Genomic DNA, 25,898 nt, shown 5'->3' with positions numbered 1-25,898 from the left:
AAACACCCCAGCTGTACCAGTGCAGGAATGGCTGCCCCCGGGGCTACACAGTGGGGTATTTATATAAACTATAGTAGGGTTTCTGTAGCAAACACCCCAGCTGTACCGGTGCAGGAATGGCTGCCCCCGGGGCTACACAGCGGGGTATTTATATAAACTATAGTAGGGTTTCTGTAGCAAACACCCCAGCTGTACCAGTGCAGGAATGGCTGCCCCCGGGGCTACACATCGGGGTATTTATATAAACTATAGTAGGGTTTCTGTAGCAAACACCCCAGCTGTACCGGTGCAGGAATGGCTGCCCCCGGGGCTACACAGCAGGGTATTTATATAAACTATAGTAGGGTTTCTGTAGCAAACACCCCAGCTGTACCAGTGCAGGAATGGCTGCCCCCGGGGCTACACAGCGGGGTATTTATATAAACTATAGTAGGGTTTCTGTAGCAAGAAATAATAAGCTGCAGAGAGGCATTTGCACATGTAATTGGTATGGAGAGCTGTATCTGCCCTTGCACTGATGGTTCCGACTACATGTATCATGTCAACACTGCAAATTGGTTCCTTCCGGCTGCACGTGTCTGTGATATGTGCCCTCCCCCCCGCACTGTGCTCTGCATATACAACCCCTCCCCATTATATACAGCTCCTCCCCTCTATACACAACCCCTCCCCTCTACAAACAGCTCCTCCCCTCTACACACAGCTCCTTCCAGAGTTCAACTTCCACTTTGGGTGCCCGAGGTGGGGCAAGATCTGTGATTGCTCAGCTGGGGTAGGTGCAAAGCCGTGGGCTGCCGAGGGGTCGGGCACTCCATTCACTCCGTATCCTTCTGTTCCTCGTATTCCTCTTATCCCTTATCCTTCATCTCAGAGGCCCCTGCTCACTTCTCTGTGGGTATGAGACAGTCGCCAGCGTAGGAATCTGCACACATTGCAGTGCCACCTGCAGGTATTCTGATGTAACTGCAAGCAGTGCCTTCCTATATTTTTATCTTTCTTTCCTATTAATAACATTGGCCTTAAGCATCATTTCTACTGCCCCTACTGCCAAGCGATAAATACAATGGAGAGCAATGCAGATCTGAATCTGCTGGCTGTTCTGTTAGGGTGCCGGAGCCTTTATCCTGGGGGAGACATTTCCTTTGCTCTGACCTAGTATTGTCCTTCTGTAGGTTGGCAGGATGGATCTAAAGGGGTATCTGCACAGGGTGGGCCTCAGTACCCAGAAGCCACCGTCCCTGACTGCGCTGCGGGAATTACACCACCGGCACCTTCTCTCTGTGCCTTTTGGGAGTCTCGGCATTCACAGCGGAGAGAGGATCATCCTGGACCACACTCTTCTCTATGATAAAATAGTAGTGAGGAGACAGGACGGGTTCTGCTATGAGAACAACGGGCTCTTTCTGTGGGTGCTTCGAGAGTCGGGGTACCAACCTGTGGTGCTCTCAGCCAGGGTGTGTAACAGTATAACCGGGGTGTATGGGCCTCCCTACGATCACATGATCCTGGCAGTGGAGCTTGAGGGGCAGCGGTGGCTTTGTGACGTTGGCTTTGGTGAGGGGATTGCATTCCCAATCCCCCTGGAGGCCGGGTGGGAGGGGGAGCATCCGAGTGGGGTGTTCCGACTGCAGAAAGCGGAGGAGGAGTGGTACTTGGAGAGGAAAGAAGATGGAGGCTGGAGAAGCCTTTACAAGTTCAGGCTGGAAGAGAAGAGGTTTGAGGACTTCAGGGACATGTGTGACTATCACCAGATGTCCCCTAGCTCCATCTTCTTCTGCAAGTCCTTCTGCTCCCTTCTGCTCCCCCGAGGCAGAGCGACCTACATGGGGTGCCGGTTGATCAGCACTGAGTACACTGCCGGGGGCGGCACCGTGAAAAGCACAACGGAGCTGACGGAGGGTGAGATCCCACGGGTGCTCAGGGAGACGTTTGGGATTGTCCTTAATGGGAAGTTGGTGCCTAAGGACGAGCCGATTGTGCCACCAGAATGTGACTGACGAACTGATGGGATCATGGAAATTGCTTTATTGTAGATTTTATTCATAGGCCAACAAGTACCTTTAGGGCAATGGCGCAGGGGGCAATACAGGGGGGTTTATTTCTCTAGTAAAATCCATTATAACAGCAAAACACTAATAATCGTTCCTCGTTGACTCAATCTGAAATCCCATGGATCTGTGGTGGGACTTATGGGTCTTGCTGTAGTAGCTCAAAAATGCAGTAATAGCAATTTCTGCACCTTCACTTGGCCCATCACAGCACCCATAGCCTCAGGCAAGTAGTACCCCCGTCTGTGTTGTTGCCCCGAAGAAGAAAAATGAATATAAATGTAGGGTTTGTCTTTGCGGGGCCCCTCCTCTGTATCTCAATATGGATATGGGTTTATCAGTACCCATACTCCTCCTCTACACTGGGAGACCCAGTGGTGTAACTATAGAGAAAGCAGACCCTGCGGTTGCAGGGGGTTTATCATTACCCATACTCCTCCTCTACACTTAGAGACCCAGTGGTGTAACTATAGAGAAAGCAGACCCCATGGTTGCAGGGGGTTTATCATTACCCATACTCCTCCTCTACACTTAGAGACCCAGTGGTGTAACTATAGAGAAAGCAGACCCCATGGTTGCAGGGGGTTTATCATTACCCATACTCCTCCTCTACACTTAGAGACCCAGTGGTGTAACTATAGAGAAAGCAGACCCCGCGGTTGCAGGGGGTTTATCATTACCCATACTCCTCCTCTACACTTAAAGACCTTGAGGGAGGATCTTTCCTACAATGTGCAGTAAAAGGATTTTGGTGAGATAATGGTACAGTTTTATTCCATAAAAACAGAATTAAATAAAAAAGAGCGGCTTATGTGACCCTGTTATTCCTTGGACCGTACCATCAGCAGGGGGTCGGGGGGCTTCTGTGGGAAACAACACAAACAGCAGCTCTCTGCTAGTCTTCCTATACCCTCGTTAGTCTGCTGGGTCACATGATGGGATGCCAGTACTAGCCATGTGGCAACCTTACTCACTAGGAAACGAATGGGGCCGGCCAGGTGCAAGTTGCAACTCCCAGCATTGGTGTCAACAATGTGCTGATAGGGCGCAGCCGCGCAGGTAGGTGCACCCCCTGTGGGAACCATGTTGAAGAGGTCTTGGGACTGGGCGGTGGCACCTTACAGCCCCCCTGGCATTCCCAGTACCCAGAGGCACAAACAGCCCCCCCCAGCCCAATAAATAGTGACTGTCTGTGGCACCTTACAGCCCCCCTGGCATTCCAGTACCCAGAGGCACAAACAGCCCCCCCCCAGCCCAATAAATAGTGACTGTCTGTGGCACCTTACAGCCCCCCTGGCATTCCCAGTACCCAGAGGCACAAACAGCCCCCCCCAGCCCAATAAATAGTGACTGTCTGTGGCACCTTACAGCCCCCCTGGCATTCCCAGTACCCAGAGGCACAAACAGCCCCCCCAGCCCAATAAATAGTGACTGTCTGTGGCACCTTACAGCCCCCCCGGCATTCCCAGTACCCAGAGGCACAAACAGCCCCCCCCAGCCCAATAAATAGTGACTGTCTGTGGCACCTTACAGCCCCCCTGGCATTCCCAGTACCCAGAGGCACAAACAGCCCCCCCCAGCCCAATAAATAGTGACTGTCTGTGGCACCTTACAGCCCCCCTGGCATTCCCAGTACCCAGAGGCACAAACAGCCCCCCCCCAGCCCAATAAATAGTGACTGTCTGTGGCACCTTACAGCCCCCCTGGCATTCCCAGTACCCAGAGGCACAAACAGCCCCCCCCCAGCCCAATAAATAGTGACTGTCTGTGGCACCTTACAGCCCCCCTGGCATTCCCAGTACCCAGAGGCACAAACAGCCCCCCCAGCCCAATAAATAGTGACTGTCTGTGGCACCTTACAGCCCCCCTGGCATTCCCAGTACCCAGAGGCACAAACAGCCCCCCCCCCCCAGCCCAATAAATAGTGACTGTCTGTGGCACCTTACACCCCCCCTGGCATTCCCAGTACCCAGAGGCACAAACAGCCCCCCCCCCAGCCCAATAAATAGTGACTGTCTGTGGCACCTTACAGCCCCCCCTGGCATTCCCAGTACCCAGAGGCACAAACAGCCCCCCCCCCCCCCAGCCCAATAAATAGTGACTGTCTGTGGCACCTTACACCCCCCCTGGCATTCCCAGTACCCAGAGGCACAAACAGCCCCCCCCCCCAGCCCAATAAATAGTGACTGTCTGTGGCACCTTACAGCCCCCCTGGCATTCCCAGTACCCAGAGGCACAAACAGCCCCCCCCCAGCCCAATAAATAGTGACTGTCTGTGGCATCTTACAGCCCCCCTGGCATTCCCAGTACCCAGAGGCACAAACAGCCCCCCCCCAGCCCAATAAATAGTGACTGTGGCACCTTACAGCCCCCCCGGCATTCCCAGTACCCAGAGGCACAAACAGCCCCCCCCAGCCCAATAAATAGTGACTGTCTGTGGCACCTTACAGCCCCCCTGGCATTCCCAGTACCCAGAGGCACAAACAGCCCCCCCCCCCAGCCCAATAAATAGTGACTGTGGCACCTTACAGCCCCCCCGGCATTCCCAGTACCCAGAGGCACAAACAGCCCCCCCAGCCCAATAAATAGTGACTGTCTGTGGCACCTTACAGCCCCCCTGGCATTCCCAGTACCCAGAGGCACAAACAGCCCCCCCAGCCCAATAAATAGTGACTGTCTGTGGCACCTTACAGCCCCCCCTGGCATTCCCAGTACCCAGAGGCACAAACAGCCCCCCCCAGCCCAATAAATAGTGACTGTCTGTGGCACCTTACAGCCCCCCTGGCATTCCCAGTACCCAGAGGCACAAACAGCCCCCCCCAGCCCAATAAATAGTGACTGTCTGTGGCACCTTACAGCCCCCCCCCTGGCATTCCCAGTACCCAGAGGCACAAACACCCCCCCCCAGCCCAATAAATAGTGACTGTCTGTGGCACCTTACAGCCCCCCCGGCATTCCCAGTACCCAGAGGCACAAACACCCCCCCCCAGCCCAATAAATAGTGACTGTCTGTGGCACCTTACAGCCCCCCCCTGGCATTCCCAGTACCCAGAGGCACAAACACCCCCCCCCAGCCCAATAAATAGTGACTGTCTGTGGCACCTTACAGCCCCCCCCTGGCATTCCCAGTACCCAGAGGCACAAACAGCCCCCCCCAGCCCAATAAATAGTGACTGTCTGTGGCACCTTACAGCCCCCCTGGCATTCCCAGTACCCAGAGGCACAAACAGCCCCCCCCAGCCCAATAAATAGTGACTGTCTGTGGCACCTTACAGCCCCCCCCTGGCATTCCCAGTACCCAGAGGCACAAACAGCCCCCCCCAGCCCAATAAATAGTGACTGTCTGTGGCACCTTACAGCCCCCCTGGCATTCCCAGTACCCAGAGGCACAAACAGCCCCCCCAGCCCAATAAATAGTGACTGTCTGTGGCACCTTACAGCCCCCCTGGCATTCCCAGTACCCAGAGGCACAAACAGCCCCCCCCCCCAGCCCAATAAATAGTGACTGTCTGTGGCACCTTACAGCCCCCCTGGCATTCCCAGTACCCAGAGGCACAAACAGCCCCCCCAGCCCAATAAATAGTGACTGTCTGTGGTACCTTACAGCCCCCCTGGCATTCCCAGTACCCAGAGGCACAAACAGCCCCCCCCCCAGCCCAATAAATAGTGACTGTCTGTGGCACCTTACAGCCCCCCTGGCATTCCCAGTACCCAGAGGCACAAACAGCCCCCCCCCCAGCCCAATAAATAGTGACTGTCTGTGGCACCTTACAGCCCCCCCGGCATTCCCAGTACCCAGAGGCACAAACAGCCCCCCTCAGCCCAATAAATAGTGACTGTCTGTGGCACCTTACAGCCCCCCCTGGCATTCCCAGTACCCAGAGGCACAAACAGCCCCCCTCAGCCCAATAAATAGTGACTGTCTGTGGCACCTTACAGCCCCCCCTGGCATTCCCAGTACCCAGAGGCACAAACAGCCCCCCCCCAGCCCAATAAATAGTGACTGTCTGTGGCACCTTACAGCCCCCCCGGCATTCCCAGTACCCAGAGGCACAAACAGCCCCCCCAGCCCAATAAATAGTGACTGTCTGTGGCACCTTACAGCCCCCCTGGCATTCCCAGTACCCAGAGGCACAAACAGCCCCCCCCCCAGCCCAATAAATAGTGACTGTCTGTGGCACCTTACAGCCCCCCTGGCATTCCCAGTACCCAGAGGCACAAACAGCCCCCCCCAGCCCAATAAATAGTGACTGTCTGTGGCACCTTACAGCCCCCCTGGCATTCCCAGTACCCAGAGGCACAAACAGTCCCCCCCCAGCCCAATAAATAGTGACTGTCTGTGGCATCTTACAGCCCCCCTGGCATTCCCAGTACCCAGAGGCACAAACAGCCCCCCCCCCAGCCCAATAAATAGTGACTGTGGCACCTTACAGCCCCCCCGGCATTCCCAGTACCCAGAGGCACAAACAGCCCCCCCAGCCCAATAAATAGTGACTGTCTGTGGCACCTTACAGCCCCCCTGGCATTCCCAGTACCCAGAGGCACAAACAGCCCCCCCAGCCCAATAAATAGTGACTGTCTGTGGCACCTTACAGCCCCCCTGGCATTCCCAGTACCCAGAGGCACAAACAGCCCCCCCCCCCAGCCCAATAAATAGTGACTGTCTGTGGCACCTTACAGCCCCCCTGGCATTCCCAGTACCCAGAGGCACAAACAGCCCCCCCAGCCCAATAAATAGTGACTGTCTGTGGTACCTTACAGCCCCCCTGGCATTCCCAGTACCCAGAGGGCACAAACAGCCCCCCCCCCCAGCCCAATAAATAGTGACTGTCTGTGGCACCTTACAGCCCCCCTGGCATTCCCAGTACCCAGAGGCACAAACAGCCCCCCCCCCCCAGCCCAATAAATAGTGACTGTCTGTGGCACCTTACAGCCCCCCCGGCATTCCCAGTACCCAGAGGCACAAACAGCCCCCCCCCCAGCCCAATAAATAGTGACTGTCTGTGGCACCTTACAGCCCCCCCGGCATTCCCAGTACCCAGAGGCACAAACAGCCCCCCCAGCCCAATAAATAGTGACTGTCTGTGGCACCTTACAGCCCCCCTGGCATTCCCAGTACCCAGAGGCACAAACAGCCCCCCCCCCAGCCCAATAAATAGTGACTGTCTGTGGCACCTTACAGCCCCCCCTGGCATTCCCAGTACCCAGAGGCACAAACAGCCCCCCCAGCCCAATAAATAGTGACTGTCTGTGGCACCTTACAGCCCCCCTGGCATTCCCAGTACCCAGAGGCACAAACAGCCCCCCCCCAGCCCAATAAATAGTGACTGTCTGTGGCATCTTACAGCCCCCCTGGCATTCCCAGTACCCAGAGGCACAAACAGCCCCCCCCCCAGCCCAATAAATAGTGACTGTGGCACCTTACAGCCCCCCCGGCATTCCCAGTACCCAGAGGCACAAACAGCCCCCCCCAGCCCAATAAATAGTGACTGTCTGTGGCACCTTACAGCCCCCCTGGCATTCCCAGTACCCAGAGGCACAAACAGCCCCCCCCCCCAGCCCAATAAATAGTGACTGTGGCACCTTACAGCCCCCCCGGCATTCCCAGTACCCAGAGGCACAAACAGCCCCCCCAGCCCAATAAATAGTGACTGTCTGTGGCACCTTACAGCCCCCCTGGCATTCCCAGTACCCAGAGGCACAAACAGCCCCCCCAGCCCAATAAATAGTGACTGTCTGTGGCACCTTACAGCCCCCCTGGCATTCCCAGTACCCAGAGGCACAAACAGCCCCCCCCAGCCCAATAAATAGTGACTGTCTGTGGCACCTTACAGCCCCCCTGGCATTCCCAGTACCCAGAGGCACAAACAGCCCCCCCCAGCCCAATAAATAGTGACTGTCTGTGGCACCTTACAGCCCCCCCCTGGCATTCCCAGTACCCAGAGGCACAAACACCCCCCCCCAGCCCAATAAATAGTGACTGTCTGTGGCACCTTACAGCCCCCCCGGCATTCCCAGTACCCAGAGGCACAAACACCCCCCCCCAGCCCAATAAATAGTGACTGTCTGTGGCACCTTACAGCCCCCCCTGGCATTCCAGTACCCAGAGGCACAAACACCCCCCCCAGCCAATAAATAGTGACTGTCTGTGGCACCTTACAGCCCCCCCCTGGCATTCCCAGTACCCAGAGGCACAAACAGCCCCCCCCAGCCCAATAAATAGTGACTGTCTGTGGCACCTTACAGCCCCCCTGGCATTCCCAGTACCCAGAGGCACAAACAGCCCCCCCCAGCCCAATAAATAGTGACTGTCTGTGGCACCTTACAGCCCCCCCCTGGCATTCCCAGTACCCAGAGGCACAAACACCCCCCCCAGCCCAATAAATAGTGACTGTCTGTGGCACCTTACAGCCCCCCCGGCATTCCCAGTACCCAGAGGCACAAACACCCCCCCCCAGCCCAATAAATAGTGACTGTCTGTGGCACCTTACAGCCCCCCCCTGGCATTCCCAGTACCCAGAGGCACAAACACCCCCCCCCAGCCCAATAAATAGTGACTGTCTGTGGCACCTTACAGCCCCCCCCTGGCATTCCCAGTACCCAGAGGCACAAACACCCCCCCCCAGCCCAATAAATAGTGACTGTCTGTGGCACCTTACAGCCCCCCTGGCATTCCCAGTACCCAGAGGCACAAACAGCCCCCCCCAGCCCAATAAATAGTGACTGTCTGTGGCACCTTACAGCCCCCCTGGCATTCCCAGTACCCAGAGGCACAAACAGCCCCCCCCAGCCCAATAAATAGTGACTGTCTGTGGCACCTTACAGCCCCCCCCTGGCATTCCCAGTACCCAGAGGCACAAACACCCCCCCCAGCCCAATAAATAGTGACTGTCTGTGGCACCTTACAGCCCCCCCGGCATTCCCAGTACCCAGAGGCACAAACACCCCCCCCCAGCCCAATAAATAGTGACTGTCTGTGGCACCTTACAGCCCCCCCCTGGCATTCCCAGTACCCAGAGGCACAAACACCCCCCCCCAGCCCAATAAATAGTGACTGTCTGTGGCACCTTACAGCCCCCCCCTGGCATTCCCAGTACCCAGAGGCACAAACAGCCCTCCCAGCCCAATAAATAGTGACTGTCTGTGGCACCTTACAGCCCCCCCCTGGCATTCCCAGTACCCAGAGGCACAAACACCCCCCCCCAGCCCAATAAATAGTGACTGTCTGTGGCACCTTACAGCCCCCCCCTGGCATTCCCAGTACCCAGAGGCACAAACAGCCCCCCCCAGCCCAATAAATAGTGACTGTCTGTGGCACCTTACAGCCCCCCTGGCATTCCCAGTACCCAGAGGCACAAACACCCCCCCCCAGCCCAATAAATAGTGACTGTCTGTGGCACCTTACAGCCCCCCCCTGGCATTCCCAGTACCCAGAGGCACAAACACCCCCCCCCAGCCCAATAAATAGTGACTGTCTGTGGCACCTTACAGCCCCCCTGGCATTCCCAGTACCCAGAGGCACAAACACCCCCCCCCAGCCCAATAAATAGTGACTGTCTGTGGCACCTTACAGCCCCCCTGGCATTCCCAATACCCAGAGGAACAAACAGCCCCCCCCAGCCCAATAAATAGTGACTGTCTGTGGCACCTTACAGCCCCCCTGGCATTCCCAATACCCAGAGGCACAAACAGCCCCCCCCCCCACACCATGTGGTTCCTGCCCAGCCCACAATAGGAATAATAATAGGAATATCCCCCCCCCCCAGGGCAGACAAGGTTACCTTGCAGAGTTAATGCGCGCCCTAAGGAGCAGCCGGTGGGCGGGGCTACACATTTGGGCACGCCCCTGTGCCGGGGTTACTAGGCCATTGGTATATCCCAGCATGCCCTGCGCGCAGCCTGTGCCGGGGTTAGTAGGGCACTGACATAGGGAAGGCGGGAGTGCCAGTGGGCAGGGGCGGAGCTAGATGCCTGTGAGACAGGGGTTGCTAGGGCAGGGGCGGAGCTGACGGGGGTTGCTAGGGCAGGGGCGGAGTTTGGCTGGCTGTTGGATGGGTACGGGAGTAATGCCAGGAGTAATGCCAGTCAGTAACATGGCGCTGCCGTTGCTGACGGATCTGTACCAGTTCACTATGGCTTATGGCTACTGGCGGGGCGGGCGGCACCGGGACCGGGCGGAGTTCGAGCTCTTCTTCCGGGAGGCGCCGTTCGGGGGCGAATTCGCTCTGTTCTTTGGGCTCCGGGAGTGTGTGAGATTCCTGCGCGACTTTCGCTTCTCTCCTGAGGGTAATGGGACCCCAACTGCCCCATCTACTGCCCCATCTACTGCCCCATCTACTGGCTCTGCCCCATCTACTGGCTCTGCCCCATCTACTGGCTCTGCCCCATCTACTGGCACTGCCCCATCTACTGGCTCTGCCCCATCTACTGGCACTGCCCCATCTACTGGCTCTGCCCCATCTACTGGCACTGCCCCATCTACTGGCACTGCCCCATCTACTGCCCCATCTACTGCACTGCCCATCTACTGCACTGCCCCATCTACTGCTGCCATCTACTGCACTGGCTACTGCCCCATCTACTGGCACTGCCCCATCTACTGCCCCATCTACTGGCACTGCCCCATCTACTGGCTCTGCCCCATCTACTGGCTCTGCCCCATCTACTGGCACTGCCCCATCTACTGGCACTGCCCCATCTACTGGCACTGCCCCATCTACTGCCCCATCTACTGCCCCTGCCCCATCTACTGGCACTGCCCCATCTACTGCACTGCCCCATCTACTGCCCCATCTACTGCACTGCTGCCCATCTACTGGCACTGCCCCATCTACTGCCCCATCTACTGCCCCATCTACTGGCACTGCCCCATCTACTGCCCCATCTACTGGCACTGCCCCATCTACTGCCCCATCTACTGGCACTGCCCCATCTACTGCCCCATCTACTGGCACTGCCCCATCTACTGCCCCATCTACTGGCACTGCCCCATCTACTGGCACTGCCCCATCTACTGGCACTGCCCCATCTACTGGCACTGCCCCATCTACTGGCACTGCCCCATCTACTGGCACTGCCCCATCTACTGCCCCATCTACTGCCCATCTACTGGCACTGCCCCATCTACTGCCCATCTACTGGCACTGCCCCATCTACTGGCACTGCCCCATCTACTGGCACTGCCCCATCTACTGGCACTGCCCCATCTACTGCCCCATCTACTGGCACTGCCCCATCTACTGGCACTGCCCCATCTACTGGCACTGCCCCATCTACTGGCACTGCCCCATCTACTGCCCCATCTACTGGCACTGCCCCATCTACTGGCACTGCCCCATCTACTGGCACTGCCCCCATCTACTGGCACTGCCATCTACTGCCCCATCTACTGGCACTGCCCATCTACTGGCACTGCCCCATCTACTGGCACTGCCCATCTACTGCCTCCCATCTACTGGCACTGCCCCATCTCTGGCACTGCCCCATCTACTGGCACTGCCCCATCTACTGGCCAACTGCACCCCATCTACTGCCCCATCTACTGGCACTGCCCCATCTACTGGCACTGCCCCATCTACTGGCACTGCCCCATCAACTGCCCCATCTACTGCCCCCATCTACTGGCACTGCCCCATCTACTGGCACTGCCCCATCTACTGCCCCATCAACTGGCACTGCCCATCTACTGGCACTGCCCATCTACTGCCCCATCTACTGGCACTGCCCATCTACTGCCCCATCTACTGGCACTGCCCCATCTACTGGCACTGCCCCATCTACTGCCCCATCTACTGGCACTGCCCCATCTACTGGCACTGCCCCATCTACTGGCACTGCCCCATCTACTGGCACTGCCCCATCTACTGCCCCATCTACTGGCACTGCCCCATCTACTGGCACTGCCCCATCTACTGGCCACTGCCCCATCTACTGCCCCATCTACTGGCACTGCCCCATCTACTGCCCCATCTACTGGCACTGCCCCATCTACTGGCACTGCCCCATCTACTGGCACTGCCCCATCAACTGCCCCATCTACTGCCCCATCTACTGGCACTGCCCCATCTACTGGCACTGCCCCATCTACTGGCACTGCCCCATCTACTGCCCCATCTACTGGCACTGCCCCATCTACTGCCCCATCTACTGGCACTGCCCCATCTACTGGCACTGCCCGGGGCATTCCCTTATGTACTGGCACTGCCCGGGGCATTCCCTTATGTACTGGCACTGCCCCATCACTTATGTACTGGCACTGCCCGGGGCATTCCCTTATGTACTGGCACTGCCCGGGGCATTCCCTTATGTACTGGCACTGCCCGGGGCATTCCCTTATGTACTGGCACTGCCCGGGGCATTCCCTTATGTACTGGCACTGCCCGGGGCATTCCCTTATGTACTGGCACTGCCTGGGGCATTCCATTATGTACTGGCACTGCCCGGGGCATTCCCTTATGTACTGGCACTGCCCGGGGCATTCCCTTATGTACTGGCACTGCCCGGGGCATTCCCTTATGTACTGGCGCTGCCCGGGGCATTCCCTTATGTACTGGCACTGCCCGGGCTCCGGGGCATTCCCTTATGTACTGGCGCTGCCCGGGGCATTCCCTTATGTACTGGCGCTGCCCGGGGCATTCCCTTATGTATTGGCACTGCCCGGGCTCCGGGGCATTCCCTTATGTACTGGCACTGCCCGGGCTCCGGGGCATTCCCTTATGTACTGGCGCTGCCCGGGCTCCGGGGCATTCCCTTATGTACTGGCACTGCCCGGGCTCCGGGGCATTCCCTTATGTACTGGCACTGCCCGGGCTCCGGGGCATTCCCTTATGTACTGGCACTGCCCGGGCTCCGGGGCATTCCCTTATGTACTGGCGCTGCCCGGGGCATTCCCTTATGTATTGGCACTGCCCGGGCTCCGGGGCATTCCCTTATGTACTGGCACTGCCCGGGCTCCGGGGCATTCCCTTATGTACTGGCGCTGCCCGGGCTCCGGGGCATTCCCTTATGTACTGGCACTGCCCGGGCTCCGGGGCATTCCCTTATGTACTGGCACTGCCCGGGCTCCGGGGCATTCCCTTATGTACTGGCACTGCCCGGGCTCCGGGGCATTCCCTTATGTACTGGCACTGCCCGGGCTCCGGGGCATTCCCTTATGTACTGGCACTGCCCGGGCTCCGGGGCATTCCCTTATGTACTGGCACTGCCCGGGCTCCGGGGCATTCCCTTATGTACTGGCACTGCCCGGGCTGCCAATAGCTGAAGGCTGGACTATGGGCCAAGCTGTCAGACTCACTGGCCGTTTGTTCTCTCCGCAGATATCAGCTTCCTGAAGGCCACCATGCCGGGCAGCCCAGACGAGGGATTCTTTCGGTACCTCAGTACGGTGACTGCAGAGGAGGTGACAGTGTCGGCCTTCCCAGAGGGCTCAGTGGTATTTGCCAGAGTAGGTATGGTTCCTACATGGGTGCCAGTGTGGCTACTGGGCGCTGCTGGGCCCAAACCCAGGGTTCTGTAGTTAGTGATCAACATACAACCTTTAGCGGCAGGTTGGGCGCCAAACCTTTACTGAGGCCCCACCCAGATTAAGAGGCTGCCGCTCATACCCCACCCTCTCATGTGACATAAGCACCAGAGAGCCCGCCCCTCTCTAAAGGGGAAATATCCCATTCATTGCACAGTGCAGCAGAAACACTGATATCTCTTAATCCGCATTTAATTCATAATGAAAAATGTAACTTTCCTGGTGAAATGCAAAGTGTGATGTGGGGCAAAACCAACCCCAGAGAGTGGGATGGAGAGGGGTATAGACAGGCTTTCTCTCCTTTATTGGGTCTCTGATAGTGTTCTGCTCCCTTTAGGAACCATTGATGAAGGTGCGAGGCCCCCTGCTGGTGGTGCAGCTCTTGGAAACCACGTTGCTCTGTTTGGTGAACTATGCCAGGTGAGTGACGGCCAGTGAGGCAGCCTGATTGGCTCCCATTGCTTTGCTGCTTTGGAGCCCTCCCGCTGATAGTATAGGACCAGGGGAAGAAATGGGAGAAGGATGCAGCAGTGCAGAGCTGTAATACTGGGCAAGGAGTGCAGCTAAATGATGGCTGGGAAGGAGCACAGCAGTGTAGTAAAATGATGGCTGGGAAGGAGCACAGCAGTGTAGTAAAATGATGGCTGGGAAGGAGCGCAGCAGTGTAGTAAAGTGATGGCTGGGAAGGAGCGCAGCAGTGCAGTAAAGTGATGGCTGGGAAGGAGCACAGCAGTGTAGTAAAATGATGGCTGGGAAGGAGCGCAGCAGTGTAGTAAAATGATGGCTGGGAAGGAGCACAGCAGTGTAGTAAAATGATGGCTGGGAAGGAGCGCAGCAGTGTAGTAAAATGATGGCTGGGAAGGAGCGCAGCAGTGTAGTAAAATGATGGCTGGGAAGGAGCGCAGCAGTGTAGTAAAATGATGGCTGGGAAGGAGCGCAGCAGTGTAGTAAAATGATGGCTGGGAAGGAGCACAGCAGTGTAGTAAAATGATGGCTGGGAAGGAGCGCAGCAGTGTAGTAAAATGATGGCTGGGAAGGAGCGCAGCAGTGTAATAAAATGATGGCTGGGAAGGAGCGCAGCAGTGTAGTAAAATGATGACTGGGAAGGAGCGCAGCAGTGTAGTAAAGTGATGGCTGGGAAGGAGCGCAGCAGTGTAGTAAAGTGATGGCTGGGAAGGAGCACAGCAGTGCAGTAAAGTGATGGCTGGGAAGGAGCGCAGCAGTGCAGTAAAGTGATGGCTGGGAAGGAGCGCAGCAGTGCAGTAAAATGATGGCTGGGAAGGAGCACAGCAGTGTAGTAAAATGATGGCTGGGAAGGAGCGCAGCATTGCAGTAAAATGATGGCTGGGAAGGAGCGCAGCAGTGTAGTAAAATGATGGCTGGGAAGAGCGCAGCAGTGTAATAAAATGATGGCTGGGAAGGAGCGCAGCAGTGTAGTAAAATGATGGCTGGGAAGGAGCACAGCAGTGCAGTAAAGTGATGGCTGGGAAGGAGCACAGCAGTGCAGTAAAGTGATGGCTGGGAAGGAGCGCAGCAGTGTAGTAAAATGATGGCTGGGAAGGAGCACAGCAGTGCAGTAAAGTGATGGCTGGGAAGGAGCGCAGCAGTGTAGTAAAATGATGGCTGGGAAGGAGCACAGCAGTGTAGTAAAGTGATGGCTGGGAAGGAGCGCAGCAGTGTAGTAAAATGATGGCTGGGAAGGAGCACAGCAGTGCAGTAAAGTGATGGCTGGGAAGGAGCACAGCAGTGCAGTAAAGTGATGGCTGGGAAGGAGCGCAGCAGTGCAGTAAAGTGATGGCTGGGAAGGAGCGCAGCAGTGTAATAAAATGATGGCTGGGAAGGAGCGCAGCAGTGTAGTAAAATGATGACTGGGAAGGAGCGCAGCAGTGTAGTAAAGTGATGGCTGGGAAGGAGCGCAGCAGTGTAGTAAAGTGATGGCTGGGAAGGAGCGCAGCAGTGTAGTAAAGTGATGGCTGGGAAGGAGCGCAGCAGTGCAGTAAAGTGATGGCTGGGAAGGAGAGCAGCAGTGTAGTAAAGTGATGGCTGGGAAGGAGCGCAGCAGTGCAGTAAAGTGATGGCTGGGAAGGAGCGCAGCAGTGTAATAAAATGATGGCTGGGAAGGAGCGCAGCAGTGCAGTAAAGTGATGGCTGGGAAGGAGCGCAGCAGTGTTGTAAAATGATGGCTGGGAAGGAGCGCAGCAGTGTAGTAAAATGATGGCTGGGAAGGAGCGCAGCAGTGTAGTAAAATGATGGCTGGGAAGGAGCGCAGCAGTGTAGTAAAATGATGGCTGGGAAGGAGCGCAGCAGTGTAGTAAAATGATGGCTGGGAAGGAGCACAGCAGTGCAGTAAAGTGATGGCTGGGAAGGAGCACAGCAGTGCAGTAAAGTGATGGCTGGGAAGGAGCGCAGCAGTGTAGTAAAGTGATGGTTGGGAAGGTGCACAGCAGTGTAGTAAAATGATGGTTGGGATTGAGCGCAGCAGTGCAGTAAAGTGATGGCTGGGAAGGGGCACAGCAGTGCAATAAAGTGATGGCTGGGACGGAGCACAGCAGTGCAGTAAAGTGATGGCTGGGAAGGAGCGCAGCAGTGTAGTAAAGTGATGGTTGGGAAGGAGCACAGCAGTGTAGTAAAATGATGGTTGGGATTGAGCGCAGCAGTGTAGTAAAATGATGGCTGGGAAGGGGCACAGCAGTGCAGTAAAGTGATGGCTGGGAAGGAGCACAGCAGTGTAGTAAAATGATGGTTGGGATTGAGCGCAGCAGTGTAGTAAAATGATGGTTGGGATTGAGCGCAGCAGTGTAGTAAAATGATGGTTGGGATTGAGCGCAGCAGTATAGTAAAATGATGGTTGGGATTGAGCGCAGCAGTGTAGTAAAATGATGGTTGGGATTGAGCGCAGCAGTGTAGTAAAATGATGGTTGGGAAGGAGCGCAGCAGTGTAGTAAAATGATGGTTGGGAAGGAGCGCAGCAGTGTAGTAAAATGATGGTTGGGATTGAGCGCAGCAGTGCAGTAAAGTGATGGCTGGGAAGGAGCGCAGCAGTGTAGTAAAATGATGGCTGGGAAGGAGCGCAGCAGTGTAGTAAAGTGATGGTTGGGAAGGAGCGCAGCAGTGCAGTAAAGTGATGGCTGGGAAGGAGCGCAGCAGTGTAGTAAAGTGATGGCTGGGAAGGGGCACAGCAGTGCAGTAAAGTGATGGCTGGAAAGGGGCACAGCAGTGCAGTAAAGTGATGGCTGGGAAACAGAAGCAAAGGGAAGGTTTCTATGCTTCTATATATTTCTATGTTTGTCAGTATTTTACAATATGGGGAAACACTGGAAGGTTTGTGAGTTTGGGATCCGTTCATTGGCTAATATCAGGAAGTGGTCAGTAGGATGTACCTATGGGTGGGGTGGGGGCGGGGCTTGTAACATCATGGAGTTTCCCTTCTGCCCCTCCCAAGGGGGTGCTGAGGTACCTGCCCAGGAGGGGGCGGTGGGGTAAGTGCTCAGAACTGAACAAGTTTCCTGCTTCCCTTCCCCCTCTGGTTTAGCCTCGTTGGTACCAACGCCTCGCGGTTCCGCCTGGCTGCCGGCCCAGACAAGAAGCTGCTGGAAATGGGTCTGAGGAGGGCACAGGGACCCGACGGTGGGCTTTCTGCCTCCAGATACTGCTACCTGGGGGGTAAGTGGCCCGGAGGCCTGTGTGCTTCCAAATACTGCCACCTGGGGGGTAAGTGGCCCGGAGGCCTGTGTGCTTCCAAATACTGACACCTGGGGGGTAAGTGGCCCGGAGGCCTGTGTGCTTCCAAATACTGCCACCTGGGGGGTAAGTGGCCCGGAGGCCTGTGTGCTTCCAAATACTGCCACCTGGGGGGTAAGTGGCCCGGAGGCCTGTGTGCTTCCAAATACTGACACCTGGGGGGTAAGTGGCCCGGAGGCCTGTGTGCTTCCAAATACTGCTACCTGGGGGGTAAGTGGCCCGGAGGCCTGTGTGCCTCCAAATACTGCCACCTGGGGGGTAAGTGGCCCGGAGGCCTGTGTGCTTCCAAATACTGCTACATGGGGGGTAAGTGGCCCGGGGGCCTGTGTGCCTCCAAATACTGCTACCTGGGGGGTAAGTGGCCCGGGGGCCTGTGTGCCTCCAAATACTGCTACCTGGGGGGTAAGTGGCCCGGGGGCCTGTGTGCTTCCAAATACTGCCACCTGGGGGGTAAGTGGCCCGGAGGCCTGTGTGCTTCCAAATACTGCTACATGGGGGGTAAGTGGCCCGGAGGCCTGTGTGCTTCCAAATACTGCTACCTGGAGGGTAAGTGGCCCGGGGGCCTGTGTGCTTCCAAATACTGCTACATGGGGGGTAAGTGGCCCGGGGGCCTGTGTGCCTCCAAATACTGCCACCTGGGGGGTAAGTGGCCCGGAGGCCTGTGTGCTTCCAAATACTGCTACATGGGGGGTAAGTGGCCCGGGGGCCTGTGTGCCTCCAAATACTGCTACCTGGGGGGTAAGTGGCCCGGGGGCCTGTGTGCCTCCAAATACTGCTACCTGGGGGGTAAGTGGCCCGGAGGCCTGTGTGCCTCAAAATACTGCCACCTGGGGGGTAAGTGGCCCGGGGGCCTGTGTGCCTCCAAATACTGCCACCTGGGGGGTAAGTGGCCCGGGGGCCTGTGTGCTTCCAAATACTGCCACCTGGGGGGTAAGTGGCCCGGAGGCCTGTGTGCTCTGTGTAGGTCCGGATGCCGAGAAGCTCCGCCCAATTAAAGGGGAAGTGTCCTTGGATAGTGAGTCTTCAGTCACATGAGCCAGTGGCCCTAGGCAGGTATGAAGGGATAAGTGCAGGGCCCCAGTCATTCTGCACCGCACCCCAACAGTAACATGGTATGACTGGCCGGCACCCCCCCCCCCCCGTTTGGCGCCATTACTAAAGGGTTGGCAGGGACTTGTAGTTCCACTAACTGCTTCTCCCTTTCCCATAGGGTTTGACTCTACCAGCAACGTCCTGGCCGGCAAGCTCTATGGCATCCCCGTGGCCGGCACCGTCGCCCACTCCTACGTGGCATCATTCTCCTCGGTGGCAGACGTGAGGCACGGGGTGAGTGCTGTGGGCTCTGTGGGACCCTGAGCAGTAATCCATAGCAACCAATCAGCAGGTAGAATCTACTGGTCACCTGTTTCAAAGCAAACATCTTATTGGTTGCTATGGGTTACTGCTCTTTTAGTGCTTTTTATTAGATATGGGGATTGGTCTGCTGGTGGCCTCTATGTTACACTGACAATATCCTGTCAGAGAACTGCTTAGCCAATGGACTTCCAGCTGTCATATAGCCTACAACTCCCAGCAGCCTTTGCAGGGGCCCCAGTGTGGGAATGCTTGAAACAGATTGGCAGCCGAGGAGCCCAATCGTCTCTCTCTCTCTCTCCGGCAGTCTCTGAGACCTCTGAATGGAGACGACCGTGGGGGGGACTTTGTGGAACTCTCGGAGAGGTGCCTGGGGGAGGTGTGTGAGCTTCTGCGGGTCCCCAAGGAACATACCAACAAGGGGGAACTGGCGGCCTTTATTTCCTATGCCATTGCCTTCCCACAGAACTTCCTGGTGGTGCTGGACACTTACAGTGTGATGAGGTAAGAGGAACCCATTACATCAGCATGACCTGTAATGAGGTAAGTGATGCTGCCTGTCCTGTAATGAGGTCAGTATAACACATGACATCATTGTGACCTCGGGTAAGGCTTGCTTTACATCCCAGGGACCTTAGATTGGGTACAAGTTGCATATGACATCAGTGATGAGGCCAGAGTTGCTCATTACATCATTGATGAGGTAAAAGTTGCTCATTACATCATTGATGAGGCCAGAGTTGCTCATTACATCATTGATGAGGTCAGAGTTGCTCATTACATCATTGATGAGGTCAGAGTTGCTCATTACATCATTGATGAGGTCAGAGTTGCTCATTACATCGTTCATGAGGTCAGAGTTGCTCATTACATCATTGATGAGGTCAGAGTTGCTCATTACATCATTGATGAGGTCAAAGTTGCTCATTACATCATTGATGAGGTCAGAGTTGCTCATTACATCATTGATGAGGTCAAAGTTGCTCATTACATCATTGATGAGGTCAGAGTTGCTCATTACATCATTGATGAGGTCAGAGTTGCTCATTACATCATTGATGAGGTCAGAGTTGCTCATTACATCAGAATGTGACTGGCAAGGTTACACATACCCCTCTCGCTAACCCCCCCATCCCATTCCTCGGCAGGAGTGGGGTCCCCAACTTCTGTGCGGTGGCCCGAGCCTTACACCATTATGGCTACCAGGCGGTGGGGGTGCGGCTGGACAGCGGAAACCTGGCCCGGCAGTCGGTGGAGATCCGGGAGATTTTCCATAAGTGCGCAGAGAGGTGAGTACTTGGCCCGCCCTATTAATGGGGATAGACGAGTGCCCCCCCTTATATCTGTCTCTCCTGTGCCCCAGCTTTGCCGTCCCACCATTTAAAGACTTAACCATCGCCGTCAGCAACAACATCAGCGAGAGCAGCCTGAGGCTTCTGTGCAGCGAGGTGAGGGGCGGAAAGTGTGGGGGGCTTTCCCTTTCGGGGGGTTCTATTGCCCCAAATGGGAGCTCTGTAGGCAGGGGCAGCCCAGGTACTAAACTCTTGTACCAGCATCAGAGGGGTTAAAGACTGTCAGGGGGTGGGACTAGAACATTAATGGCAGCTTACAGGGGGAGTGGCATGGGGGTCTGCAAGTCAGGCAGTGGGTGGGACTTAAACATTGTGGCAGCTTCAGGGGGAGGGGCATGGAGTCTGCAACTCAGGCAGTGGGTGGGGCTAGAGCACACTGATGGCAGCTTACAGGGGGAGGGGCATGGAGTCTGCAACTCAGGCAGTGGGTGGGGCTAGAGCACACTGATGGCAGCTTACAGGGGGAGGGGCAGGGAGTCTGCAACTCAGGCAGTGGGTGTGGCTAGAGCACACTGATGGCAGCTTACAGGGGGAGTGGCATGGGGGTCTGCAAGTCAGGCAGTGGGTGGGACTTAAACATTGTGGCAGCTTCAGGGGGAGGGGCATGGAGTCTGCAACTCAGGCAGTGGGTGGGGCTAGAGCACACTGATGGCAGCTTACCAGGGGGAGGGGCATGGAGTCTGCAACTCAGGCAGTGGGTTGGGGCTAGAGCACACTGATGGCAGCTTACAGGGGGAGGGGCAGGGAGTCTGCAACTCAGGCAGTGGGTGTGGCTAGAGCACACTGATGGCAGCTTACAGGGGGAGGGGCAGGGAGTCTGCAACTCAGGCAGTGGGTGGGGCTAGAGCACACTGATGGCAGCTTACAGGGGGAGGGGCAGGGAGTCTGCAGCTCAGGCAGTGGGTGGGGCTAGAGCACACTGATGGCAGCTTACAGGGGGAGGGGCAGGGAGTCTGCAGCTCAGGCAGTGGGTGGGGCTAAAGCACACTGATGGCAGCTTACAGGGGGAGGGGCAAGGAGTCTGCAACTCAGGCAGTGGGTGGGACTAGAGCACACTGATGGCAGCTTACAGGGGGAGGGGCAGGGAGTCTGCAGCTCAGGCAGTGGGTGGGGCTAAAGCACACTGATGGCAGCTTACAGGGGGAGGGGCAAGGAGTCTGCAACTCAGGCAGTGGGTGGGACTAGAGCACACTGATGGCAGCTTACAGGGGGAGGGGCAGGGAGTCTGCAACTCAGGCAGTGGGTGGGACTAGAGCACACTGATGGCAGCTTACAGGGGGAGGGGCAGGGAGTCTGCAGCTCAGGCAGTGGGTGGCAGCTCTAATGGCAGCTTACGGGGGGGGGGGGTGACAAGGAGTCTGTAACACAGTGGGTGGGACTTGAACATTGTGGCAGCTTATGGAGGAGGGAGTCTGTAACTCACAGTGGGTGGGGCTAGAGCACACTGATGGCAGCTTACAGGGGGAGGGGCAGGGAGTCTGCAGCTCAGGCAGTGGGTGGCAGCTCTAATGGCAGCTTACGGGGGGGGGGTGACAAGGAGTCTGTAACACAGTGGGTGGGACTTGAACATTGTGGCAGCTTATGGAGGAGGGAGTCTGTAACTCACAGTGGGTGGGGCTAGAGCACACTGATGGCAGCTTACAGTGCCAGGGAGGGAGGACATTACACAGTGGCTGAGGATTGGCCAGTCGGGGGTCAGTGGGGGCTCGGTTTCTCTTCCATTTTTGATTGATGACTTTTGGCTTGGCAGAAAAATGAAATTAATGTGATCGGTGTTGGAACCCACCTGGTGACTTGCCCCCAGCAGCCGTCCCTGGGCTGTGTGTACAAGGTGAGAGCCCCTGGGTTATTGCAGCTTCTCAGCCTGGAACTGCAGCAGTAGGGGGCGTGGCTGCGTTTGTGCAGTGGGCTTGGCCACACGGGTGTGGTTGTGCAGTGGGCGTGGCCATATTTGTATGATTGTTTAGTGGGCGTGGTCATATTTGTGCGATTGTGTAGTGCGCGTGGTCAATATTGTGTTGTGGGCGTGGCCAAGTTTGTGTGATTGTGTGGTGGGCGTGACCACACTTGTGTGATTGTGTGGTGGGCGTGGCCACACTTGTGTGATTGTGTAGTGGGCGTGGCCATGTTTGTGTGATTGTGTCCCCGACTTTACCCACAAACCCTACATTAAAGTTCCTTCCCTCCCAACAGTTGGTGCAAGTGAATGAGAGTCCCTGTATGAAGCTGAGTGAGGATACAGAGAAGGCGACGATCCCCGGCAGCAAAGCCATTTACCGACTGTTTGGCCATAACGGTGAGTGCATAGGGGCAGGGTGATTGTGTGTTATCTGATCCCCCCATTGTAAGCAGCAGTCCTGCCCTGCTTTATGGCTGAGATTCTAGCTATCTGTATAACAGAGCATTCTGTCACAGTGGCACAGATCCTATCTGATCCCCCCATTGTAAGCAGCAGTCCTGCCCTGCTTTATGGCTGAGATTCTAGCTATCTGTATAACAGAGCATTCTGTCACAGTGGCACAGATCCTATCTGATCCCCCCATTGTAAGCAGCAGTCCTGCCCTGCTTTATGGCTGAGATTCTAGCTATCTGTATAACAGAGCATTCTGTCACAGTGGCACAGATCCTATCTGATCCCCCCCCATTGTAAGCAGCAGTCCTGCCCTGCTTTATGGCTGAGATTCTAGCTATCTGTATAACAGAGCATTCTGTCACAGTGGCACAGATCCTATCTGATCCCCCCCATTGTAAGCAGCAGTCCTGCCCTGCTTTATGGCTGAGATTCTAGCTATCTGTATAACAGAGCATTCTGTCACAGTGGCACAGATCCTATCTGATCCCCCCCCATTGTAAGCAGCAGTCCTGCCCTGCTTTATGGCTGAGATTCTAGCTATCTGTATAACAGAGCATTCTGTCACAGTGGCACAGATCCTATCTGATCCCCCCCATTGTAAGCAGCAGTCCTGCCCTGCTTTATGGCTGAGATTCTAGCTATCTGTATAACAGAGCATTCTGTCACAGTGGCACAGATCCTATCTGATCCCCCCATTGTAAGCAGCAGTCCTGCCCTGCTTTATGGCTGAGATTCTAGCTATCTGTATAACAGAGCATTCTGTCACAGTGGCACAGATCCTATCTGATCCCCCCCCCCATTGTAAGCAGCAGTCCTGCCCTGCTTTATGGCTGAGATTCTAGCTATCTGTATAACAGAGCATTCTGTCACAGTGGCACAGATCCTATCTGATCCCCCCATTGTAAGCAGCAGTCCTGCCCTGCTTTATGGCTGAGATTCTAGCTATCTGTATAACAGAGCATTCTGTCACAGTGGCACAGATCCTATCTGATCCCCCCATTGTAAGCAGCAGTCCTGCCCTGCTTTATGGCTGAGATTCTAGCTATCTGTATAACAGAGCATTCTGTCACAGTGGCACAGATCCTATCTGATCCCCCCATTGTAAGCAGCAGTCCTGCCCTGCTTTATGGCTGAGATTCTAGCTATCTGTATAACAGAGCATTCTGTCACAGTGGCACAGATCCTATCTGATCCCCCCATTGTAAGCAGCAGTCCTGCCCTGCTTTATGGCTGAGATTCTAGCTATCTGTATAACAGAGCATTCTGTCACAGTGGCACAGATCCTATCTGATCCCCCCATTGTAAGCAGCAGTCCTGCCCTGCTTTATGGCTGAGATTCTAGCTATCTGTATAACAGAGCATTCTGTCACAGTGGCACAGATCCTATCTGATCCCCCCATTGTAAGCAGCAGTCCTGCCCTGCTTTATGGCTGAGATTCTAGCTATCTGTATAACAGACCATTCTGTCACAGTACATGTAAGGAGATGAGAATAAATACTCTATATAACATGCTATATTCAATACTGTAGATCACCCAATCTTGGATCTCTTGGCCTGTGAGGATGAACCACCCCCAGAGACTGGGATAGAGCTGGAATGTCACAAACTGGGGGGCAATGGAGAAACTGAGCGAGTCGCCCCAGTTAAAGCGGAGCTTATGCACAGCGTTTGCTTTGATGGGAAGGTAAGTGTCCCTACACCCCCTACCAATCGTATTGGGCTATTAGCAACTGATTATTATAAATGAACCATTTATATCATATCATTACAATATGTCCTTGGTTCTTTCCTGCCCAATCAGATTACAGTATTGACATTAATATAAATCTGTCTGCCCAGTAAGATTGCTTTGTATTTTTAGGAAAAAGATGGCAAAACCTTTCCATCTCTAATGCAAATCCGGGATCTTGCCCAGAAATCTGTAGCTAAGCTCAGCCCAGAACAACGGGATCTCGATGAGCCAAAGCCTTACAGGGTAAGTGGGTTTCTGCTTACTGAAATGGACTTAACATAGGGATAATGTACCCCCTACTGTAAATAAGGATATTAGCAGTCACTGAGGGGTTCTGTGCCCCCCATATAAAGGCACAAGGCTGCAGGCTGAGTTATAGAGGGAACTCTGAGTATCACTCATGTATTATAAGGGATAATGTACCCCCTACTGTAAATGATAAGGATATTAGCAGTCACTGAGGGGTTCTGTGCCCATATAAAGGCACAAGGCTGCAGGCTGAGTTATACAGGGAACTCTGAGTATCACTCATGTATTATAAGGGATAATGTACCCCCTACTGTAAATGATAAGGATATTAGCAGTCACTGAGGGGTTCTGTGCCCCCCATATTAAGGCACAAGGCTGCAGGCTGAGTTATACAGGGAACTCTGAGTATCACTCATGTATTATAAGGGATAATGTACCCCCTACTGTAAATGATAAGGATATTAGCAGTCACTGAGGGGTTCTGTGCCCATATAAAGGCACAAGGCTGCAGGCTGAGTTATACAGGGAACTCTGAGTATCACTCATGTATTATAAGGGATAATGTACCCCCTACTGTAAATGATAAGGATATTAGCAGTCACTGAGGGGTTCTGTGCCCCCCATATTAAGGCACAAGGCTGTCAGGCCGGGGGCAGTAAGTTCCTCACTGTATTTCTGTTCTTGGCGCTCAGGTTGCGGTGACAGAGAAGCTTCACGCCTTATTGACGCAGCTTAGAGGAACGAGCCCGTTGCAGTGAATTCCCTCCCAGCTTGTGTTCCGGACCCGCCCCTTTCTGCAGCTCCACCTCTCGCGTTACACGGAATCACGGCGGGCCCTTGCGCCCCTCCTGTTCTGACTCGCCAATCAGAAATGCCTTATTTACTACTGTGAAGCTGAGACACTGCCAGAGACCCCCGGGGGGCGCTGCTGCTGCTCTGCTTTCTGCCTATGGGGGTCTGTAGGTTAGAGGTTCAAATACTGTGAAATGGATTTTGCATCTGAAATATACTGTTTTTGCTTTTGTTGTTTTTATATTTGCAAATGATCAAAATCTAAAATGCGTTTATTGTTCTTAGTGTGGTCCGAAAAGTCGTCAAGTCTGAAGCCCCCGACTATATATCTCTCCCCCCCCCCCCCCCCCCCCACTTGGCTCAGTCCCATTTACCTCTTGCCTGCCATTATACAGCCTACTGCACTGCCTAGCAACAAACACAGTGTGGGAAAAGCAAAGATCCAGGCAGGAAGGGGTGTAAGTAAACGGCGGCCAGCCAATGACAGATAAAGCACAGGAAAGGGTTTTCGGGGTGGGAATGGCGGCCAATCAGCCTGACTAGGGAGGCGCCAAATTTACCATTTTGGATTCGGTCAAACCTTTGTAACAGATTCAGCCGAATACCAAACGGAATGTGAATCCTGACACCAAGGAAGGGTTAAAGAGAACTGCGTTCCCATTGGATTTAATTGATTTGGCCGAATGTGAATCCTACTGCAAAGGCCCAAATCCCATATCTACGTACCAGGATTATATGAACCCCATGTTGGCCAGC

The 25,898-nt window shown here is 55.2% G+C and overlaps 2 protein-coding genes across 4 annotated transcripts; both read left to right on the top strand.

Moving 5' to 3' along the window:
- The first annotated feature begins 450 nt into the window (after positions 1–450).
- Positions 451–2,849, top strand: LOC101734214 (arylamine N-acetyltransferase 2-like). Of its 3 annotated transcripts, none has more exons than XM_004915013.4 (2): positions 451–772; positions 1,173–2,849. In XM_004915013.4, the coding sequence occupies exons 1-2, from the start codon at positions 518–520 to the stop codon at positions 1,995–1,997; spliced, it is 1,080 nt and encodes a 359-aa protein (XP_004915070.1). In that variant the 5' UTR covers positions 451–517; the 3' UTR covers positions 1,998–2,849. The 3 variants fall into 3 exon arrangements, with proteins under 3 accessions (XP_004915070.1, XP_012820597.1, XP_004915071.1); XM_012965143.3 differs by having other exon boundaries at positions 693–772; positions 1,181–2,849; XM_004915014.3 differs by lacking the exon at positions 451–772 and adding an exon at positions 781–949.
- Positions 2,850–10,058: 7,209 nt separating this feature from the next.
- naprt (nicotinate phosphoribosyltransferase) lies at positions 10,059–25,412 on the top strand. Its single transcript, NM_001112995.1, is given in 12 exon segments — positions 10,059–10,334; positions 13,364–13,495; positions 13,907–13,989; positions 17,102–17,232; positions 18,521–18,636; positions 18,971–19,167; positions 19,812–20,111; positions 21,766–21,846; positions 22,209–22,311; positions 23,899–24,053; positions 24,231–24,344; positions 25,043–25,412. Coding segments are annotated over 5 exon segments (663 nt in total). The 5' UTR covers positions 10,059–10,334; positions 13,364–13,495; positions 13,907–13,915; the 3' UTR covers positions 19,957–20,111; positions 21,766–21,846; positions 22,209–22,311; positions 23,899–24,053; positions 24,231–24,344; positions 25,043–25,412.
- Positions 25,413–25,898: the final 486 nt, after the last annotated feature.

Source organism: Xenopus tropicalis, chromosome 6 (assembly GCF_000004195.4).
Source record: "Xenopus tropicalis strain Nigerian chromosome 6, UCB_Xtro_10.0, whole genome shotgun sequence".
NCBI classification, from domain to species: domain Eukaryota; kingdom Metazoa; phylum Chordata; class Amphibia; order Anura; family Pipidae; genus Xenopus; species Xenopus tropicalis.
This window is presented reverse-complemented; position numbering and strand designations above follow the sequence as displayed.